This window comes from Elgaria multicarinata, chromosome 8, assembly GCF_023053635.1.
Source record: "Elgaria multicarinata webbii isolate HBS135686 ecotype San Diego chromosome 8, rElgMul1.1.pri, whole genome shotgun sequence".
Taxonomy (NCBI): domain Eukaryota; kingdom Metazoa; phylum Chordata; class Lepidosauria; order Squamata; family Anguidae; genus Elgaria; species Elgaria multicarinata.
Window position 1 is genome coordinate 96,409,706 of NC_086178.1, and position 20,336 is coordinate 96,430,041.

The 20,336-nt window shown below is 43.3% G+C and overlaps 2 protein-coding genes across 2 annotated transcripts in view; one reads left to right on the forward strand and one right to left on the reverse strand.

The window, feature by feature from the left end:
• REEP3 (receptor accessory protein 3) overlaps positions 1–17,136 on the reverse strand; it is a 50,009-nt gene extending 32,873 nt beyond the window's left edge. The window contains exon 1 of the mRNA XM_063133066.1: positions 17,017–17,136. Within this exon, the coding sequence (XP_062989136.1) occupies positions 17,017–17,048 (32 nt within the window). The 5' untranslated portion in view covers positions 17,049–17,136. The remainder of the gene's footprint in view (positions 1–17,016) is intronic.
• Positions 17,137–17,319: 183 nt separating this feature from the next.
• JMJD1C (jumonji domain containing 1C) overlaps positions 17,320–20,336 on the forward strand; it is a 173,420-nt gene continuing 170,403 nt past the window's right edge. Inside the window, exon 1 of the mRNA XM_063133069.1 lies at positions 17,320–17,340. The gene's annotated coding sequence lies outside the window, so the exon portion shown is untranslated. The remainder of the gene's footprint in view (positions 17,341–20,336) is intronic.

Sequence of the window (20,336 nt, forward strand, 5' to 3'; positions counted from 1 at the left end):
AAGCTGCTTAAAGTCTCATGGTTGTTGCTCATTAAAAGTCAAGGCTTCTTTTTTTTTTAAGTACAACTTAGTGGGTTAATTATGGGAAATTATGTCACCTGCTTGCTTATTTTGGTATTAATAACGTATTCTGAATTTAACATATAACCTGCAGTGCCCATTGTTAAACTCAAGGCAGAGATCAGTCTGGTACGCGCTGACTTCTCTGGCCTACTGCCAGGGACCTTGGGGTTTAAACCAGGAACTTTATGATCCAAGATTGTGACGAAGCTTAGTGTGCTACCTGCGACTGTGTGTTCTTCCTCTTCCTAGTAATAGTCTTGGAATGCCACAGTTGAGAGTTCAGAGTTGTCTTGAAGCACACAAGGGAATGGAATATACAACCTCAGCCCCATGATGAAATATTGAAATTGGCCAGATAGGTTTATATATGAGATGTATATGAGATGTACCCCCTGCCCTTTCCTGGTCAGAGGACACTAGGCCTGAGATGAGATACAGTCAGGCTCCAATACTTACAGCTGATTACAGCTCAAGTTTTGTTTATCTGCATTTCATATGCATTTCCTTCTTATGAACTAATGCAATAATAGAAAGTGTAGAGTTAATGTTTTAGGACTCAGCTAGGAACGGTAAAGGAGACAGAAAACTGTGGATCTTGGTTATTCTCATGGTGGCCAATCCACCAGGTACGACTCACCTGCTAAGAAAGATGAAAACAAACTTCTAGGGTGAGGATTCATCAATTACCTTGTACCAAGAACAGTGAGGCTTCATTTGAAATACTGTGCCCACTTTCAGCCACCCATTTCTTAACATATGACATCTAGGATAATGTTATTTCTAGTTACCGTATTTTCTTTGAAGAAAAATTCTTTATTTCCCCAGGGCCTAAGAAATGGGACACTTATGACAAGTTTGTCAGTTTTCCAGATTAACACATTGCTTATTTTATTTTATTTTTTTGTTTTAAGTTCAAGAGCTATTGTGGATGTCCAAAATGTTACTGATCACATCAGTTACAGGAATTTAGCATCAAATGTTTACCACATTTGCTCAGTTGCACCATAACAGTTTATGATGGATAAATTGATCCAGTGTGGCAATGCTGGCAACTTTTTACTGAGCCTATAAGCATTATAGAATACAGATGTTAAAACCAAATAATGGTGAGCAACTACTATGGACATGGTTGAAAACAGTTTTTATTCTTACTATTTTATGGCACTCATCTCTACCCCCACTGCCTTTAGGGTAAAAGCTGAAGAACAAATAATGAAGTGACTGTGAGTGGATCACGTTTTGGAGCTCTGCTTACCCACAAGATCTGTTTTCGATTAGAATATTTTGCATAGTTCCGGTCATTCACCAAAGCTTACAGTTTTGAGGAGACTGGAATCACATATTAAGGGATTGAACAAGCTATACCTCACTTCTCAAGGAATTCAGGACCCTTTTCTTGCTCTTCTCAAGACAATTCCCACCTGTAACTTGTTTGGAAGTAATAGTGCTGTCCATTGACAATTTATGGGTTAATTTTGAGGATAAGTGTTGTGCAGTTTCCTGTTTCTGGTAACAACCCTTGAGTTCTGCATGATGTCTGAACCTGGGAACTTGGGGTTGTTCATGGGTAAAACAACATCACATTAACTCATGACTTGTTTTGGGGTTAACCCGGGGTTGTTTAACCATGAACAATCCTACGTTCCTGGGTTTGGATGTCAGCGAAACAATTCTCAATTGTGGCATTCCAAGACTATTACTAGGAAGAGGAAGCAACTGAGATAACCACAATTTACAGGTTAATTAATGGGTTAATTAACCCACGAATTGCTACTGAAAGCCAAATAACCCAATATTTCTTCTACCATTAGTTACTGGTTATGGTACTACATCATCTTCTTAGGTGGCAAATGACTGGAAAAAGTTTCTCCAAGTGATGAAGAATGGAAAGGGAGTATAGCTCCCTCTTAAGATAGTGTCCATATCAAAATCCTTAACCACCCATGAAAAATAATGTCATTTTTTACAGGTTTGACTGGGTTCACAGAAAACACTGAAGTTTTTCAGATCCCAGTAACAGAATAAAATTAATGTTTCAGTTTGTTGCACAAGCAACAATGCATCCTTTCTTCCTGCAATCTGGGAAAAGTTATCTTCTGTAACTTGGAGCTAGACGTCTGATTTTTATTGCCAGCCTTTGCCAGAAGGTTTCTTTTAAAAGTGGTTAAAAGAAAACGCAGATTTGTGATTGTCCATGCAATTCCCTGTCTGGCTGTCTTGAATAATCTTTGACAAGCTGCCAAAACTATTATCTAATGACCTCGACTATGTATAATTGTAAACAATTCCATAGCCAAAAAGATAACACCTAATATTTTTAAGTATATAAAACTACCTCAAACAAGCAGAAGTGTAATATTTCCCTCAGTAGTAGTATGTTAAAACATAGAAAATTGGGGGAAATTCAGTAATGAGAAGTGCAAGTGTTATCATCAAGGAATTTTCTTAACTCCTCTCCCAATAGGGCCATTATTACCAACTGTGGGAAGGATCACCACAGGGCCTTGCTCCAGCTAAATTTTCCCTTCTTTCTTCAACATGGCTTTCTACCATCAACTGCCCTATAGGACAAATCCTTATGAGTTATTTTTTTAATATTGTTTTATAATAGTTTCTTTCATGCTTTGTTGCTTTACTTGTAAGCAAATGTGGTCGAATTTTATCATGAAAGGTGGGATGTAAATAATTGTAATAAATACTCCACTGTTCCATATAGCCCCATATAAGGAAAGTCTATTTCTTCATGTTCTACCTTTTTCTCATCAATCATCAAAGATGAACAGAATAAAATTGTAGTTATTTTCAAAACCAAAGCACAGAATATATCAAGAGCCAGCTAGCTGAAACTGCATCATATATACACATAGTTTGGTTCTAGTTAACCTACATCTTTCTTTCCAAGGCTCCCTGTCTGGATCTCCAACACTTAAGAGTTTAGAATAGACAATTTCTCTACAGCTTGTTCAAACTTTATTCCACTATTCCCAGTGTGCCAAACCCATCTGAACTTAGAACACACAAGATACTAACTCTTCCTAACTCCATCCATTACGCACACAAGAAAAGGTGCCTAAAAACCATTTAAATTCACACACATGCATTTTTAAAAAAATCACTTTTATTGAATTCTTAAGCATTGCTATGAAACATACTGACCTACAGAGCCTTAAACTCTGCCCCATATCCCATTAGTCTTCTCTAGAGATTGTGTCCTTGAGACCAATTCACAAACAGGTAGCACACATGCTTCTCATATGCCAGTGTTTACAACAGACAAGAGTGAAGTAGTTACACTACTCTTGAAATTGACCATTGACTTTCCCCAAGCATCAGAGGGGACATAGCAGTAAGCTACCAGTTGGATCTTCCAGAAAGCACTACCGTAGGTCAAGTTCAAGTATTATAGAAGGTGCACAAGCAGTGGTAGATCAAACACTAAAAATCCAATATGACTGTATTCATACATACATTCCTGAACAGTAACATCTAGGTAAACTGCTACAAAGACTATTTGCCTTTGACAAGACATTGGGTGTGTTCACATATCACACTAACCCATGATGGGTGGCAAGCTACGCTGGGAAGGTGGCTATACAAACATCCTACTGTACTCATCAGCCAATCTGACAAATGAATAACACAGGGTAGTTTATTCCCCGCCCTGCCCCTAATTCCCTCCCCCTTGTAGTCCTCCTGCCTGGTTAGCCAGGTATCTCAGCTTCCTTTGCAGTGGGAACTATATCCCACCATCCCTTGTACTCCTGCTACAACAGTAGCCTGTCTCCGATTGGTCTGCTTAACAATACAGGTGACTTCTCCTGCCTCCACAGGTTCAGCCTGTTCTTGTCCCAGTGTTGCTCCAGACCTGCTGCCCCGCACCCCCACCACTGGCCCAATTCCAAAGCCTTTGCTAGCTCCCAGTTTCAGCTGTTTTCTTCCCTTCCACTCCTTCCCAGTGCTGATTCCTTGCCCACCACTCTGATTTCAAAGCCCACTTCCCAAGCCTTTGCCACTTCCCTTCATATTCCTACCCCTTCCCTCCCTTCCGCTCCTACCCCTTCTTCTCCAGTGCTACTTCCCTACCCACCACTCTGATCCAAGCTAGATTCTTCACCAGCTACCCTTTCTCTGCCCACTTTCAGCAAAAGAAAAAAAGGGGGCCAAACTCCTTGCAAGTTTGCAGAAATGCAATGAAATTCAATTGTATATACACACTCCTCATACTGGGGCCCACCTGATGCACTTCTGAATAAATGCACCACTTTCCATTTTCATGAAAGGTGAGGATTTATCCACATGTGAAGCTCTTTGGGAACAGCATAGAAGGGAGTGGAGAGGAAGCCTGAGACACAGCTGTTTTGAAGCCTGAGACACAGCTGGACGTTGCAGGACAACAAGCTTGCTCCAGGTTGCTCTGCCAATTAAACACATGCAAGTACAAGCGCATCTTTGCAGCGTGTACCAGCAAAAGTGGAGGGAGGAGTTGGGCGGTGAAGGGGGAGCGCCGATAGCAGGCACAATCTGTTGCTCGGCAGGTCTCGGGAACAGAGATGGCTTGTGAGGACCAGAGCAGCAGTGGGGTTTTTGCTGCTCTTGCCAGGTGGCTCTGTAAGCAATCTTTGTAACCAATGCTTGTCCCAGTGGGACAATGCCAGGTGACATGCTAATCCACTGTAAGTAAAATGATCCCTATTGCAGACCATGGTTTCTGAGGGTGGGTTGTTTTGGGGGAAGAAAACACCGGGGGGGGGGGAGGAACAGTGCACAGATGACATGAGTGGGTTGCTCTGGAAAACAAGGAAAACAAGCCATCGTTGGTTGGTGTGTCATGAGAATACAGCCATTGTGTCAGAAATAATACATTTCTATCTGAATTTCACTATGTCTTCCAGTTGCATTTCAACTTAAGTTAAAAAGATTCAATTTAGAACCCCTCTTCATGCTGAAGGGTGAACATTTTCTTCTATATATCAAAGAAAATTGTCAATAGGTGGCTGTAACTCTACTCACTACATGTATTTGTGCCTTTAATTGAGGATGAGCCATGTGATTTGTATACAGCACAAAACCAATGAATACGTTTTTCTTCATAAATTGATGAAAGCAGACTTTGTAAAGGCTGTATACAAAGACATGATAGTCTTTACAACTTCAGAGAAAGAAATCTTCCAGCTTCAGAGAAAGAAATCTTCCAAGTGTAGTCGATGGTTCCCAGAATTCAGAAACAAATTGGTAAAACAGAACCTCCTTGAGATACATCAAAGAATTTTAAGTATTTGGCAGAGACAAGAGAATGACCCTCAACTGGCTGGAAAAGAACTAGCATGTTTTAGTACACCATAGAACTACCTTGAACCCAATAATTGTGTAAACAATACCCACATTAATACCCACTTTATCCACTATTCTACCAGAGGTGACAGAAATCTCAGTCAGCAGTGCAACATATATGAATCATGTGCTTCTGAGTACGACACATGGCAAAGTAAACAGAGCTATGCATCCAATTGCATCTTTCATTAAAGCAGTTCGCTAGCATGTCCTGTTGCCAAGAATTTTATTCACAACATTCTTTGAAGTTTTAAGTCCATAACACAAGGTATTGCTAATCTTTACAATAGGCATTCACCTTCCAAGGCTTGAAATATTTCCCATGATTCAGTGGCACAATTTTCCTGGGCAACAACAGGTGAGTCTACTTCTAAACACCAATGAAGAGTGCTGTCTCCAAGCCTGTTGAGACCTTGAGGCTTGAAGACCATAAGAACTGCCCTGCCACGAGGCTGGGAAGACTTCAGAGCTGGTGAGAGAAGAGAACTGGGGGAGAGGACTGCTCTGCCATCCACAGCAGCCTGCTGCTTGTGCCACTGCCCCACCCACCTCCCAGTTCCATTGATTGCTGAGTGGAGTCAACTGCCAAGGTTCTCTCCAGCCAATTGGCAGAAGAGTGCTGTCTCCAAGCCTGTTCAGACCTTGAGGCTTGAAGACCATAAGAACTGCCCTGCCACGAGCCGGTGGGCCGCCCCAGTCAGGGCGTCCCCGAAGGGGGTGTGCCCCTTTGGTTTGCCCCTTCGGGATGCCGTGAGGGTGATTCTCTATTTCTCTCTCTTCCCCTGGGCTGTCAACTCGCTGCTTCTTTGAACCATTACCTCGGTTGTATGAGAAGAGTTTCCCTGAGTGAGAGCAGGGATCTCATGGGAAATGATATAATTACTTCTTGTGTCCTCCCCACCCTGAGGCAGAGGTTGGGGGCTTCACCAATTATAGCTGCTTCATCTGCCCAGAGTGAGAGGCTGTGGTACTTGAAGCAGGAGGCTCCCCTGTGTGAGAGCCAGGGGGAGAAGTGTGGCCACACATCAGGATTAGCAGTTACTAAGAGAGGGAGATTGTGGGGGTGGGGGGAAAGTACTTTATCGCTTAGTTGGTAGTAGCCTGATGTCCATCTGTGACCAGTGGCTGGTTACCACAAGTGAGAAATGTGACTGTGTTGTTTGTATGACTGAGTGTGGGTTTGAATGGTGAGTGAGTGCATAGGTGGTGTAGGTAAAGATGTTTTTGGGAAGCCGTGATGCAGGGACACATGGAGGGGGAGCCACTATTCCAGTGATTTGGGGCAGAAGGAGATATGGCAGGAGGAAGGGGTTGCAACATCAGCGTAGAACGGGTTTCAGGTGTCTTCACACTGTTCCCCTTCTACCCTCCTCCTCTAGTTCTCATGTACCTGGTAGCTCATCCACTGAGCCCTCCTTCCTTGTGGTGCTGCTCTTTAATGCCAGGTCGGTCTGCAATAAGACCTCTCTTATTCATGATTTAATCCTGGATGAGAGGGCTGACCTGGCGTGCATTACTGAGACTTGGGTGGGTGAGCTGGGTGGGGTTGATCTGATTCAGCTCTGCCCATCTGGGTACTCAGTGCAGCACCAACATAGATTGGAGGGATGGGGTGGGGGGGTCGCCGTGATTCATAGAACTTCCATCTCTATCACCAGGAAACCACTCCATCTTGGAGCAGACCTTGAAGGTTTGCATCTGGTGTTGGGCCAGAGAGACAGATTGGGGATGCTGCTGGTATACCGCCCACCCTGCTGCCCGGCATCCTCCCTGACTGAGCTGGCGGAGGCAGTCTCGAGTGTGGTGTTGGAGGAACCCAGGACGGTGGTTCTGGGCGACTTCAACTTTCATGCTGAGGCTGTCTCTGGGGCTCTGGCTCGGGGCTTTATGGCCTCCATGACAACCATTGGGCTGTCTCAGTTTGTCATTGGCCCAACACATAAAGCAGGGCACACCCTTGATTTGGTTTTTGCTCCAAGCTGTGAGATGGGTAGTTTGAAGATTGGGGGGGGGGGGTCCAAGTAACCCCATTGTCATGGTCAGACCATTTCTTGGTGAGATTTGAACTCACTTGGTGAGATTTGAACTCAGACTGAATCCTGGCAAGACGGAAGCCCTGTGGGTGAGTGGTTCCCGAGTCCGGGAGACAAGCTCATTGCCTGTTCTGGATGGGGTTGCTCTGCCTCTGAAAGAACAGGTTCGTAGTTTGGGGGTACTCTTAGACCCATTTCTGTCGTTGGAGGCTCAAGTAGCTGCCACGGCTCGGAGTGCCTTTTGCCATCTTCGGTTGGTTCGCCAACTACGGCCTCTCCTGGACAGGGATAGCTTGACCACGGTGGTACAGGCATTGGTAACCTCAAGACTGGATTACTGCAATGCGCTCTATGTGGGGCTGCCCTTGAAGCTGCTCCGGAAGCTGGAGGTAGTGCAGATTGCTGCAGCTTGGCTGTTGTCTGGAGCTGCCCCTTTCCAGCATGTAACTCCTCTGCTGAGGGAACTGCACTGGCTGCCTATTCGCTACCGGGCCAGGTTTAAGGTTCTTGTACTCGTGTACAAAGCCCTAAACAACTTGGGACCAGGATACCTGAGAGAGCGCCTTCTCCCTTACCAACCTGCCCGGTCACTGAGGTCATCCGAGGGCCTGCTCCTGGTGGTTCCACCTAGATCCATCCTCCGATTGGAATCCACCAGGGGAAGAGCCTTCAGCGTGGTGGCCTCCCTCCTGTGGAATTCCCTGCCCCTGGAGGTCAGACAGGCTCCAACCTTGTACTCCTTTCGGCGCCTCCTGAAAACATCTTTATTCCAAGAAGCCTTTCTTTAACATGCAGCCTTGGATTTCTGTGCTGTTGTTTTTTGCTTCTTTTTAAATTTTGTTTTAACTGTTTTATTCTGTTTTTATTTTCATTTTACCTTGTACACTGTTCCGAAATTTTTTCAATGAGGAGCGGTATATAAATATTCTAAATAAATAAATAAATAAATAAACACATATAAGCGCTGAGACTATTAAAGGGCTAACTTCAGAGGCGTTCTTCCTCCTTCTATGGAATTACATATCTGCAATTTTGAAAATTGTTTAACCTATACATATCCTGAATACTGCTTTTGCTTCTGTTCTTTATGCTACAAAATACAAACATGCTTGCAGTTTACCCTATAATGAATAGAGAAGCATACGTTGCATTTTTATTATGTTATGAGCTATTCTAAAATATTCCTTCTTTAAACAGGATTTTAGAAAGCTGGATGTGCATGAGTGCTTTTTTGTACTGGAAATACCATTCTGGTGCCAAGGAACACTTATTTAAAAAACATTACACCATTTGAAATGCAGAACACATAGATGTGCCTTTAATCCAGCCTACTTGCAGTTCTCCAAGGCCACCCACTCCACTTCTGAAACTAAAAAAAAAACACATGGAAAGAGCCATCTGGTTATTTAATAGCTACACCGTCTTCTTGTTGCTCATTTCACCTTTGCACCCTTTACTAGTCACTGCTACCCTTAAGCCAGGCTCCAACAAATCTGCGTGCCATGCTGTGTATGGTCCCGCACTTAGGCAAGCATGATAAACAGCCAGCCTTCTCCATCAACTTTGGAGCTGTAGAGGTGGGTGGGGATAGTCCAGGATGTTGGACATCAATCCCCATCACCTTCCCAACCCAAAAGAGGGGATTGTTTGGCAGCTGTGTGCCAAAGGCACTCTAAGAGCCTTGACGGTCCAGAGCCAAACCAGGAACTCTTCACTATCTCACTAGCTTTTCCTGCTCCAGAGGAAGAAAGATAGACGCTGTTGCCTGAAAGCACTTAGGGCTAATAAGTTCACTAATGAATAAAATGGGGGTGGGTGGGGGAAATCCATGGAAAAATAAAGCACTGGAAAAATACATTTCATAAGTTCATTAGTAACAATGAATCGTTAGTGCCTCTCATTGGTTGCACCTCTCCCTGTGCAGAGAAATGGAATCAGCTGACAATTACAGGAGCTAGTCCTGTTACTGCAAATAAAAATAACAGGCAAGCGTAACAGTTTCAAAGTTGTAGATAAGTGGCTGTCAGCATATCATCCACTGGGCTACTAAAATTTATTACTGTGTTAACAGTTCTCAGTACCATTTTTTAAAATTTAAATAATGTAAGGGGAGAACATGCTGTTACCTTTAAATCTACACAAATATTCCAATAAATAAATCGACGTATTATAATATTTAAGTCACTTCAAATGTGCTTTTATTCTCCCCCCCCCCTTGAAATATTTCAGGTTGAATTCTTGTGGCATATTGGGACAAAAATTAACATGTGGTAACTTTTTTTAGCGTTGTTTATTAAATACAAGTAAAACAAACATACAAGATTACATTAAGGCAGGGGCGGGCAATCGCTTTTGGTCTGGGGGCTGTACAGATGACATCAAATACCATCCCCTCCCATGATATCATCCAGCCTCACCGAACCCATTTTTCATTTCTCTGTTCAGAGAGAGGTTCCTGCATGAAGAAATGGACCTGGCAGAAGCCAGTCCTGTAAGCACCTGCTAAGTCCCTTCCTCTTTTGTATGACGCTCACATCCCAAACAAGGCGCAAGTGATATTCAAAGTAAAGGGACTCAGCAATTGCTTCCAATACTAGATGCCTCCAAGCGGCCTTCACGTCTCTCACCTCCCTTATGTACCAACTGGGACAGAAGCAACAGGCTAAGAAGAAAATCCCCAAGCTAGCTCTGACCTGTGATCAGATATAACAAGGTGATTTCCCTGCATTCCACTCACCCTCCCACTGAATCCCCTTCTTATTTCTGATCACAGATCAGAGATAACATGGAGGTGAGGGAAGCAAGGGCGCAAAGCCCACGGAGGGTTTCCCGCCTGGCACTAGGGCATCAGAACATTTTCTGATGCAAACTGATTTTTTTCCAGAAAACCCTCATCACTCTTCAGAGCACCTTCAGGCAATATCACTCGCCAGCCTTACCTCCAGGAAATGTTAGCTGTGGTTTTTGGCTTCTGTAAGCTTTGTGTAAAGTTTTCCTTACAACCATTCTCCAAGATCCTCCAGGATCTGGTGTTGCTTTTAAATGCTCAGATAGCAACAGCAGCTAGAAATGCACTTTACCAGTTAATACACCATGTGAAGACTGGACAGTTATTCGGGCTATAGCAAACTGAATGCTTGACTATTGTAACACACTCTACACAGGGCCACTTTTAAATAGTGACAAAGCAGTCAAGTGGTAAATGAAGCCAGCATAATGCTGAAGGGATTAGTTGATTGGAATATATTATTCCAGTACGATTACCTTTCAGAGTACACACTTAATTTAAAGGTCCTGTTTTGTAATTTTAAAGTCCCTGACAATATTGCGCCAGGTTCCTTCTCCACGGTCACGTACTCATTTTGCAAGAGTGGCACCAAGTCTATGAAATGACCTCAGCAGGGAGGCCCTCTGGCCCAACACCAAATGTTTTTAGCTGCCAAGCAAAAATACTAATTCAACAGCAGCCCTCAGCATCATTCAACTCATGTGTTTGTTCCTTCCCAACACTGCAATAGAGGTTATTTAGCCACTTATTAGTTGGAATGCTTCCCTCTCTCCCCGGCTAGAATTTTTGCATCTATTGCTCTTCTGATGCTGCATAATTTGGTTTACTGTCTGGTAGTTTAAATATTTAATATTTCAAATTTGATTTGTTGTTAGCTGCTTTGAGTTTTAAAAAAACAAGATTTAAAAAACAAGCTCATCTACTTTCTCTCAGCATTCCTGGTTAGACGACCACCATCTATGGTCCTCACCATGCAGTCATGCCTCCTGAGGCCTTCTTAGCTTCACAGCCCCCTTACCTCAGACCCACTTTCTGCCAGAGGTGTGCAGCCTTTTGTAAGAGGAGCCCTCCCAAATCAGATCAAACATATTAGTCCAGCATACTCTGGTTCCCCAGCACTGGCCCAACCAGATGACCCTGTGATGCTCTGGCTTCACCAGAGACACCCACAAGCTACCTGACAGGACTATCCACCCCACTAGCACTCAGAACCACTCAATCCCCCCTGTGCTGATGACGTGTGTGAGGATTTAGGTCTACTGCTGCTGCTCCTGTCTTGCATCTATTCTTTAGGCTCCACAGCCTCAGTGTCCCATTCCGCTGCCACCATTAACTGTTCTCTCCTCAGTCACTCCTCCACAGACCACACCAGTTGTTTGAAAGTAATTAGAATTTATGAACGTAAGTGCGTGTACATAAGCTTATTGGTTTCCTCAGTTGAAATGCATATGGTTATAAGGTTCTAAGCGGACTGGTTTCTATCAGTTCTTTCTTTGAAGGTTCTACTATAGAATTCTATCTACTCTCAAACACAAAACCTAAACCAAACCTTCCTATTCAGTATCTGCCTCTCACAGAATCATACACTTTAACTCTCTTATAATCATCCACTTCTTTCATAGATCATACACCTCACTCTCATATGATCATACACTTCTCCCACAGAATCATACACTTCTGTATTATATCATACCCCTTACTTAACTTTGTTCCCCTCACAGAATCATATACACATTCCTTATTCACCCCTTCACTCTCTCTACCCTACTTCTACCCTTCACTTCACAGAATCTTTAACCCATACCCACTGTCTTCCTGTCAGCTCAGACTATATATAGAACTACATTTCTCCAGCTCCTCCCCCTCTCACACAGCCAATCCAAGCACTCCCCCGCCACTATCCAATCAGCACTCAGGCATTCACCCCCCTTCTGTACCCAACCTGGGAATACAAATTGTAAATACATTGAGGCCTACTTACTTCCTGGAACTTTATGCATAATATAAACAATAACCTTGCAAATATTTACATTTACGGTATATAAGGCAGCAGAACATCACAGCCTCCAAAAAGCACTTAAGTGGAGCATGAAGCAGGCAGCATTGTTTGCCATCAACATCTATTATTGAGATGCATAATGCTTCTGAATTGCCACATCCTGCATTCTCCCCATCTTATGTCATGGAGAGCCGATGTGGTAAACAGTATTGGACTTTGGGCTAGTCATACACTCTCAGCCTAACCATTCTCACAGGTGGTTGTGAGAATAAAATGAGATATCCCCAATCACAAGGCTAGCCTCTGAGCTCCGAGGACAAAGGGCAGGAGAGAAATATAATTAACTATCAGCTGCTACCGGCAGGGAGTAAGACAATGTGGAACATCCTGACATGAACAGGTTGCACAAGATGAAAGTTGAACAGAGAGGGGAAGGGGAACATGGCTGCTGTACGACTGTCATAACGTCTAGTCATCACTTGATCCTGATCAGCCAGAATGTTGATTAACATTATGACTACCGCAGCATTATGACTACTGCAGATTTTAATACAGTAGATTAGACGCCAACAATTAGATATCCAAACTCTACCTCTTTCAATGTCTCTTACGCATCATTTACTTTTGCTTTCTTTCTCCATTGTCCTTCAGCCCCAAAACCTCTCACTCTACCCCCAATTTACAACTCATTTTCAATAAATCCACCATGTTTTGTCCAAGCAAGCTGACCATTCACAAATGATACTCTGTTGACATAGACAGTTACCCAAGCAGTTCAAACTGTGAACGTTCCAAGAAATCAGAGCAATTCAGCCAGTACGTGGGTGGCAGCTCTGTGTGCATGGGCGTGTACACACATGCCACATATGTAACATTACCACACAACTGATTAAGATTAATTTCAAGCACTGCATATATGCCAATACTGAGAGCCTCTCCTCACCCTCCACAATTCAGCTCTCTGCTGACAAGTGTTTCATAACCATTTGGCAAAGGTGATGAGAAGAGTAGCACCTCTCTTTCCAACACAGATGTTGGGGAAAGGGTGAAGATGTGCCCTACACTTCAGAGCCAGGGTGGTGTAGTGGTTACAGTGTTGGACTGAGACTCAGGAGACCTCAGTTCTAGTCCCCATTTACTCATAAAGTTCACTGGGTGCCTTTGGGCCAGTCACTGTCTCTTAGCCTGATCTACCTCATGGGGTTGTTGTGGGGATAAAACAGAGAGGAGGATCCTTGAAAGAAAAGCAGGATATAAATGTAACAAATAAATGAATACACTTGTCTTGGGCTCTGTAGAGCAATGTAACCACAGGGATATTGAGGGAGGGCGTTCTTTAATGTAGAGTAGAATTATTCACCCAGTCACCTAGTCTATACACACTTGCTGCACCTGGGAGTGTCTGAACCCCAGATTCCCAGCATAGGTGCTGCCATCCAATTCATTCACTGAAGTTCTGGAGTCTTTGGCATGAATTCTCCTGTCTCCCAAATCTCACTTCCTCATACAAAACTCTTTCTATATATATCAAAAGGACACCACATTCCCACTGTTCTAAGCTGCAATTTACAGTACTTTTCTTATATCCCTCCTCTGACTCCAAAGTTTAACTACTTTTGCTCCAACTGCCCCCCCTTTTATTGGATCCTTTAGAATTAAAACAGATTATCTTGAATTTGCATTACATTTAAACAGGACCTTCCCCCAAACCAATACCAAATCACAGAATTTCTCTCCCCATCCTGTCCATATGGGATGAATCTAAAGAGTTACAGATCTGGCACTTTTCAACATTGTCATGACACAAAAGCAAAGGTCATCATGGTTTTTACACAGGACCCCGCCCGCCCCAAACAATAAATGTGTTCTGCGATTTGAAGTTATTTTGTGGGCATTCCATATTAAAATCATGACATCCATAAGGATCCATGCTTTGAATCAATGTTTTTGTCCCATGTTTTCAGGCGGCACTGGCAAATACCAGTTATTATTTGTTCATCTGCCTGTGTGTATTTGCTATGTTGTCTACACACTGAATTTGATAGCTTTTTTAGAGGGATCCTGTGTAAAAGTTATTTAAATTCATGCTGAACATTTATTTTATTTATTAGATCTGATTTTTACCTTTGCTATTTTGTGATCTTATGGTGGCACTCACACCACTTTCTCAAATTTCCAAACATGCTCACAGGCCTGAAAAGGCTGAAGACCCCTGCCTATAGACAAACTGGGAGAGAGAAGAATTACTGCTACTGTCACAAAGAATTGGTTAGGAATATTTACCTACTTACCATATCACCATTGCACCCCACACCATTCTGGTGCATGAGATAAAGTAGTATCAAGCCACTTGCTATAAGGGTTCTCACAAAGGTTTCTGTAGGCTTAAACATTTGGCATTATAAATAATGCTTTCTGCATATGTAATAACAGGACACTAATGCCAACATTAAAAGACTATGACTTTAGAGAATCATTCAGTTGGAAGAGACCTCTTCAGTCACCTACTGATTAGTTTAAACCCTGATTATTATTATTTATTACATTTTTATACCGCCCTATAGCCGAAACTCTCTGGGTGGTTTACAAAGATTAAAACATTAAACATTATAAATGATATACAAAATTAAAAACCATAAAAGAATAAAAACAGACAAGATACAAAGACAACATACATTTAAAAACAACTTTGATGCAGGCAATCCACAGCACTTTAATTCATACCTATGCCCCAAAGCTGTGGCTGCTGCTACCTTCAGCATTTATAACAATTAAGATAGTTTATACAGTACTGCCTGCTCAGAGGCCTTTTAAAATTATAAAGTGACCATCTCTTGGGCAGCTCTATTGTTTCCACCTCATACTCATCACTATAGAATTTCAAACATGACTACTCTTTGACTATATGCTTTTAAAGAACAGGCTTTAAGCATTTAACTGCTTGCTCACATGGCACAGATGCAAAATTACTTTTGCTAGATCACAGCCTTCGATTCCTCCCCCCCCCCCTTGCAATATTGTCAATTGTAAATGATGCACAAACGCCCACAGGCACTTGAACTACCAGGTTTTTCTGCATTATAGAAACAGGAGCCTAAACCAATCTGATGTTCACGTGCCATTTACAGTTGACAGCCCCATGTAAGTTATGTGCCATTTAAACTATGATTTTGTTTTTTAAAATACTAGAATTAAAAAAAATGTGAATCAGCTATTACAAAGGAAAAACCACATTATTATTATTATTATTAGATTTGCTGTTCAGAAATAAATTCCATAACAGTAGCCATGTTCATATTGAAGGGGACACAAAACCCATTTGGGAATAGAACCACATTCACAGGATCAGTTTTATAGACACAGCAGTCACCATCCAATTCTATACTTATTATCACTAACATAAGTGAAAATCCCTACATCTCATCCTTTACCAGGCTTTAACCATCATAATATTCAACTAATACATAATAAACAGGCCATTTTGAACAGGTAACTCAGTTCCTTGGGAAAAGTGTGTCTTCTAAGCTCTATCCCATGGCAAAAATTCTGCAATTTTTCAACAGCACTTCCCACATTCCCCAGACAAACCGCATGCATTAAAGATGTGCCTGAGGACCAAACTGATGCAACCAGTTCAAACACCTTATATGTAGCCTACTCCACATCTGTCTTCTCAATGAATTTCTGCACTGTGTAGAAATTTAAGCACATCTTCAAGGGCCCAGAAACACCTGACCACTCAGAGGATCAAAGCCTGGTACTACTGAATCCTCAACAGACTCATCAGTATCTAATGCTAATAAATGCTTAATTTGCCTAAAGCTCAGATTCCACACAAACACTATGCTCCTAGGAGTTTTCACATACAGAATTTCATTGCGGCACATTTACAAATGTAAACTTATGCCCCAACTGTCACAAAATCCCACATGCACCGCTTAATGCAAGTTGAAGCTCACTTGCACTCAGCCCCAGAACCTGTTTTCAAAGGTAGTGCTAAACTCTGAAATAAGAAATAGAGAATTAAGATTACTGTGCCTTTGAGCATGCACAGAGTACATGATCCTATACCTACACACTTATTTTAAAGTTAAGGGGAAGAGCTTCCAAGTAAGAAGATGGCTTGAGCTGGCTGCCTACGCCCCAGAACATCTCATCCGAGTAGTTAAGGACTGCACAGAGGGCAACTCAGGCCAACTCCTGCACATCTCTGCTCTTTCTAACACTCTACAGACACCCAGGAAGAGCTCGCCACTGAGGACCCTTCCACACCCGTTGGCAACTCCGAACTACCCCCGAGCGTGGCCTCGGCAGGGAGCAGCATCCAATGAGGAACACAGTCGTAAGATCCCGATGTTCGCCGCAGACACGCTTTACGTCCTCGAGTGTACACCGAAAGACATTCTAGGGCCCCGCGTAACGTGTGAAGAGGCACAGAGGGGAGACACCAGCCGGAGGGATTTCTTTTCCCGCGCCATGAAGAGAACGCAGGAGAGGGAAGAGGCAGAAAGGGAGCCGGCGCTTTGGGTGCGCAATAAAAGGAGAACGGTCTCCTTCTCCACACCAGGTAAACAAAGCCGGAAGCCCCAACAAGACTTCAACCGTTCCGTTCCGTGCGCAAGCGCAGTAGCACCCCCTTCCTTCCCCTCACATAAGCCTCACCGGGATAGGTGGAGACGGAAGCAATGAAGTGACCGCTCCCATAAGTGAGAAGCGGTGGGGGAGGGGAAGGGGTTACAGTGAGGGGAGGGGGGCGCGGTTGATTTTGGCACCCCCAAACCCGCCCTCTTTCTTACACTTACACGACGAGTCGGGAGATAATACACGACACCATGTTGTTGCTGTGGCGGTTGTCTCCGGTTCTCTTTTATCCTGACACTGGGCTTCTCCGAGTCCGCTCCCTGCTTGCGACTCCTCACCGAGCCGGGCCTCAAATGGCTCCGGCCGCTTCACCGAAAACCGTCTAGCTCCGCCTCCTCTCACCTCAAACCTCACAATAGGCGGAAGCCACGCCCTCTCCATAAACGGATTGGTTTGTACCGTCCTGCCTCATTCCTCCGCCATCTGCCGTCAAAGGGTGCCGCAACGCGCATGCGTCTCGCCTTTGGACGGTGCGGAGAGGATGGGTATGTAAGAAGCCGCAACTATGCGCAGGCGTAGTCTTTTTTCCTTGCTGGCTTTATGGTAGTTGCTAATATACTAAATCCCTTCCCGTAGGATCATATGCAGTTATTATTCATTATTATTCTTATTATTTGTTTGTTATATATCTAATATATATATATATTATCGCCTTCCTGTCACTGCACTTAAAATGGCATATTGATATCAATCCGCAAAGGATCAAAAGCATCGTCATAGTTTTCGCATAAGACTCCTTCTGGGGGTTTTCCTTCACCAACCTCATCCATTTTGGGTGATTTTTCTAGAAAACAGGTGGGGGACAGGACCGATCTTCTGGGCGGAGGGAGAGAATTGAAAAATGGGGAAATCCTGGAAATATAACAAATGACTTCTATACACAATGCGGTCTGTGCCGTTTTGACCTGTGCGCTCATCTCTTACTGAACTCCTCCCACCCCCGCCGTTTAGACAAAAACGGTGAAGGTCCGCTGGAGTGATTCACAGCTTTTTTTATAAGAATATACATATTATATATATATTCGCCTTGCATTTGGCCTTAAGGTGTTGGGAAGGAATTAGCGAGTGGCATGAATGGTAAAATGGCTTGGGGCGCGAGGAGGGGAACTCTAACATTGGGAGCCATAGTACTACATCAGTGGGTGATACCTTTCTCTGGAAATAAACTGGTCTGTATTCTATATGAATCCCAGATGCTGTGACTCTTGCAAAAGTGCGTTCTCCTCAAAAGAACTTTACATGATATTCCAAACTTTGTTCCCCTCCCTTTCTTAATCCAGTTCTAAAGTCCTATATACGGGTGTTGTTGACAGTGGTGCAGTTAGGTAATTTTAGACTTTGGACTTAATGGTCTTTCAGACCTCTCCTCCCCACAATTTAGATTTACTTCAAGTTGTCTTATGGCAGAGGGGGCGTTTAGTAATGTGTTTTATTTCTCATGTAGGAAACCAATCCTGCTGCATAGCCCCCCTCCCCTACTATCATTCTGCTTCTGCCCCCAAAATCCTGCTCTGATGGCGTTACTGATTGTTGAAGTATATGGAAGGACAGATCTGTATGACAGTCAGTAGAGATCAGTGTACCTCACCTCAGTGGTGAATGACCCTTTTGCTCTTTTTCCTAGGCTCCTGGCCATGTGAAATTCTGCATTCACTTTTCCCCCCTATTGTCCATGTCTGATCAGAGTACTTTATAAAGTATGCCTGCCCTCCTGGCCTTGCTTCCTTCCTAAGGCCAGGCATAGTTACTTTCTCTATCTCATTAAAATTAGTTCATATAAGGTATCTCATTATTTCAAGTAAACCTTTTAGCCACCTATCTGTGGAACATTAGCAGAAAGTGTAGTAATGAAAGCTTGAAGCTGCAGTGTGGGAACTGGTGTGTGTGTGTGTTGAAATTCAATTTTGTCTGCATGCGGATTCCCCCTCCCCCTTCAGCCCCTTCACACCCAATCAAGTCTGTTCTGGAGGGTGCGGGAGGGGGAAAGTCACGTTACCCAATCAGAATTCTACTCATGCAACATTGGCGGTAACCCTAAGAATCTTGAAGGATTATGAATATGCTAGTATGCATTTTGTGAGCATCGAAGCACATGCATTTTGTTAGCATCGAAGCACATTCACAGTTGCTTCTGGAAATCACCCCTCCCTCCACAAATCCTAACACAAGGAACTGAAGGGCCAGTGGAACTCCTAAAGTGCATCCAGATGTGATTTGGCGTGCTCTGTGCTAGGGTGTTGAGTCTGTAAGGTAAACTTTTATGAGGTTTTTGGCTGTCTAAGTAATGTGAAAACACATTGTGAGCTATTAACATAACTATTATTACGTCTCTGCTATCAAGCTTCTGAGGAAATTGCTTAACAATTTTGGGGAGAGATGTACATATGTACCATTTTCATTTTTTTTCTTGTAACCAGAGTGTCTTGGAGTACCTGTGTCCTTCATTTTGTATTTCCAATTTGTGGGCAATTACTCTTATTACTTTTGATTACCCTTCCTTCAGTGTATGAGTCAGTAGATTCTGTTGCTCTTTCTCATGCAGATGTTTGTCTTCCTGTGACCAGCTACTTTGGATTTCAAATGCTTTGGGCCAGGTGTGTGTTTACATGTGTGAGTGAGTCAAAACGGAGTGGGTTAGCATCAACCACACTTATTTTTGGTTCTTTGTGCAATTCCTGTGCAAGTTGCAGTGTCGCTAATAACAGTGTCACAGCTTTTTTGCCCTGATGAGATGGCAAATTGCCTGCTGTTTCTGTATGCTATCCTATGTTGCGAATCACGCTACGTCTGATGTGAGAGGGCAGAAGACTGCCTGCACAGCTTGAATAGGAAATGTTTGACTGCAAATATTGAAACCCCCAGGCATTTTCTTCTCCTTGAGGTACAGAAAGTGATGAAGCAAACCAGAGCCCATGTTATTCTGGGATGCTTGCTTATAAGAAAGATACCCTACAGTGGATCTAACAGGGTGCCAGATGCTCTCTTTTCAGCTACTCTAACAGTGCACTTTGGCAGCAGGCAAAGTGTTGTCTTGCTCTGGCCCCTGCCTATATATGGACGGAGACTGGAGCTCATATGTAAACAGCTGGGAAATGCAGTTGCTCTTTAAGGGAAGTGGAAAAGTCAGTTTGATTTGTGAAGAAGAACCTCACACGAGGCTTAGTGGCAGGAGAAGTTATTTGCAGCAATGGAACTGGGGTGCTGAGAGATCAGGGTGCTCAAAAAGAAGAGCCCTGCTGGATCAGGCCAAAGGACTCTGGTCCAATATCTTGTTTCCCACAGTGACCAGCCAGATGCCTCTGGGAAGTCCACAAGTAGGAAAGGAAAACAAAGGCCCTCTCTCATTGTTGTTGCCTAGTAACTGGTATTCCAAGGCATAAGTGCTTCTGATACTGGAGGTAGTAGTATACAACCATCTCATGACAAGTAGGCAGGGAGGAAAGGAACCATTTAATTCTGAACTTGGCTGGCAAGAGTGCTG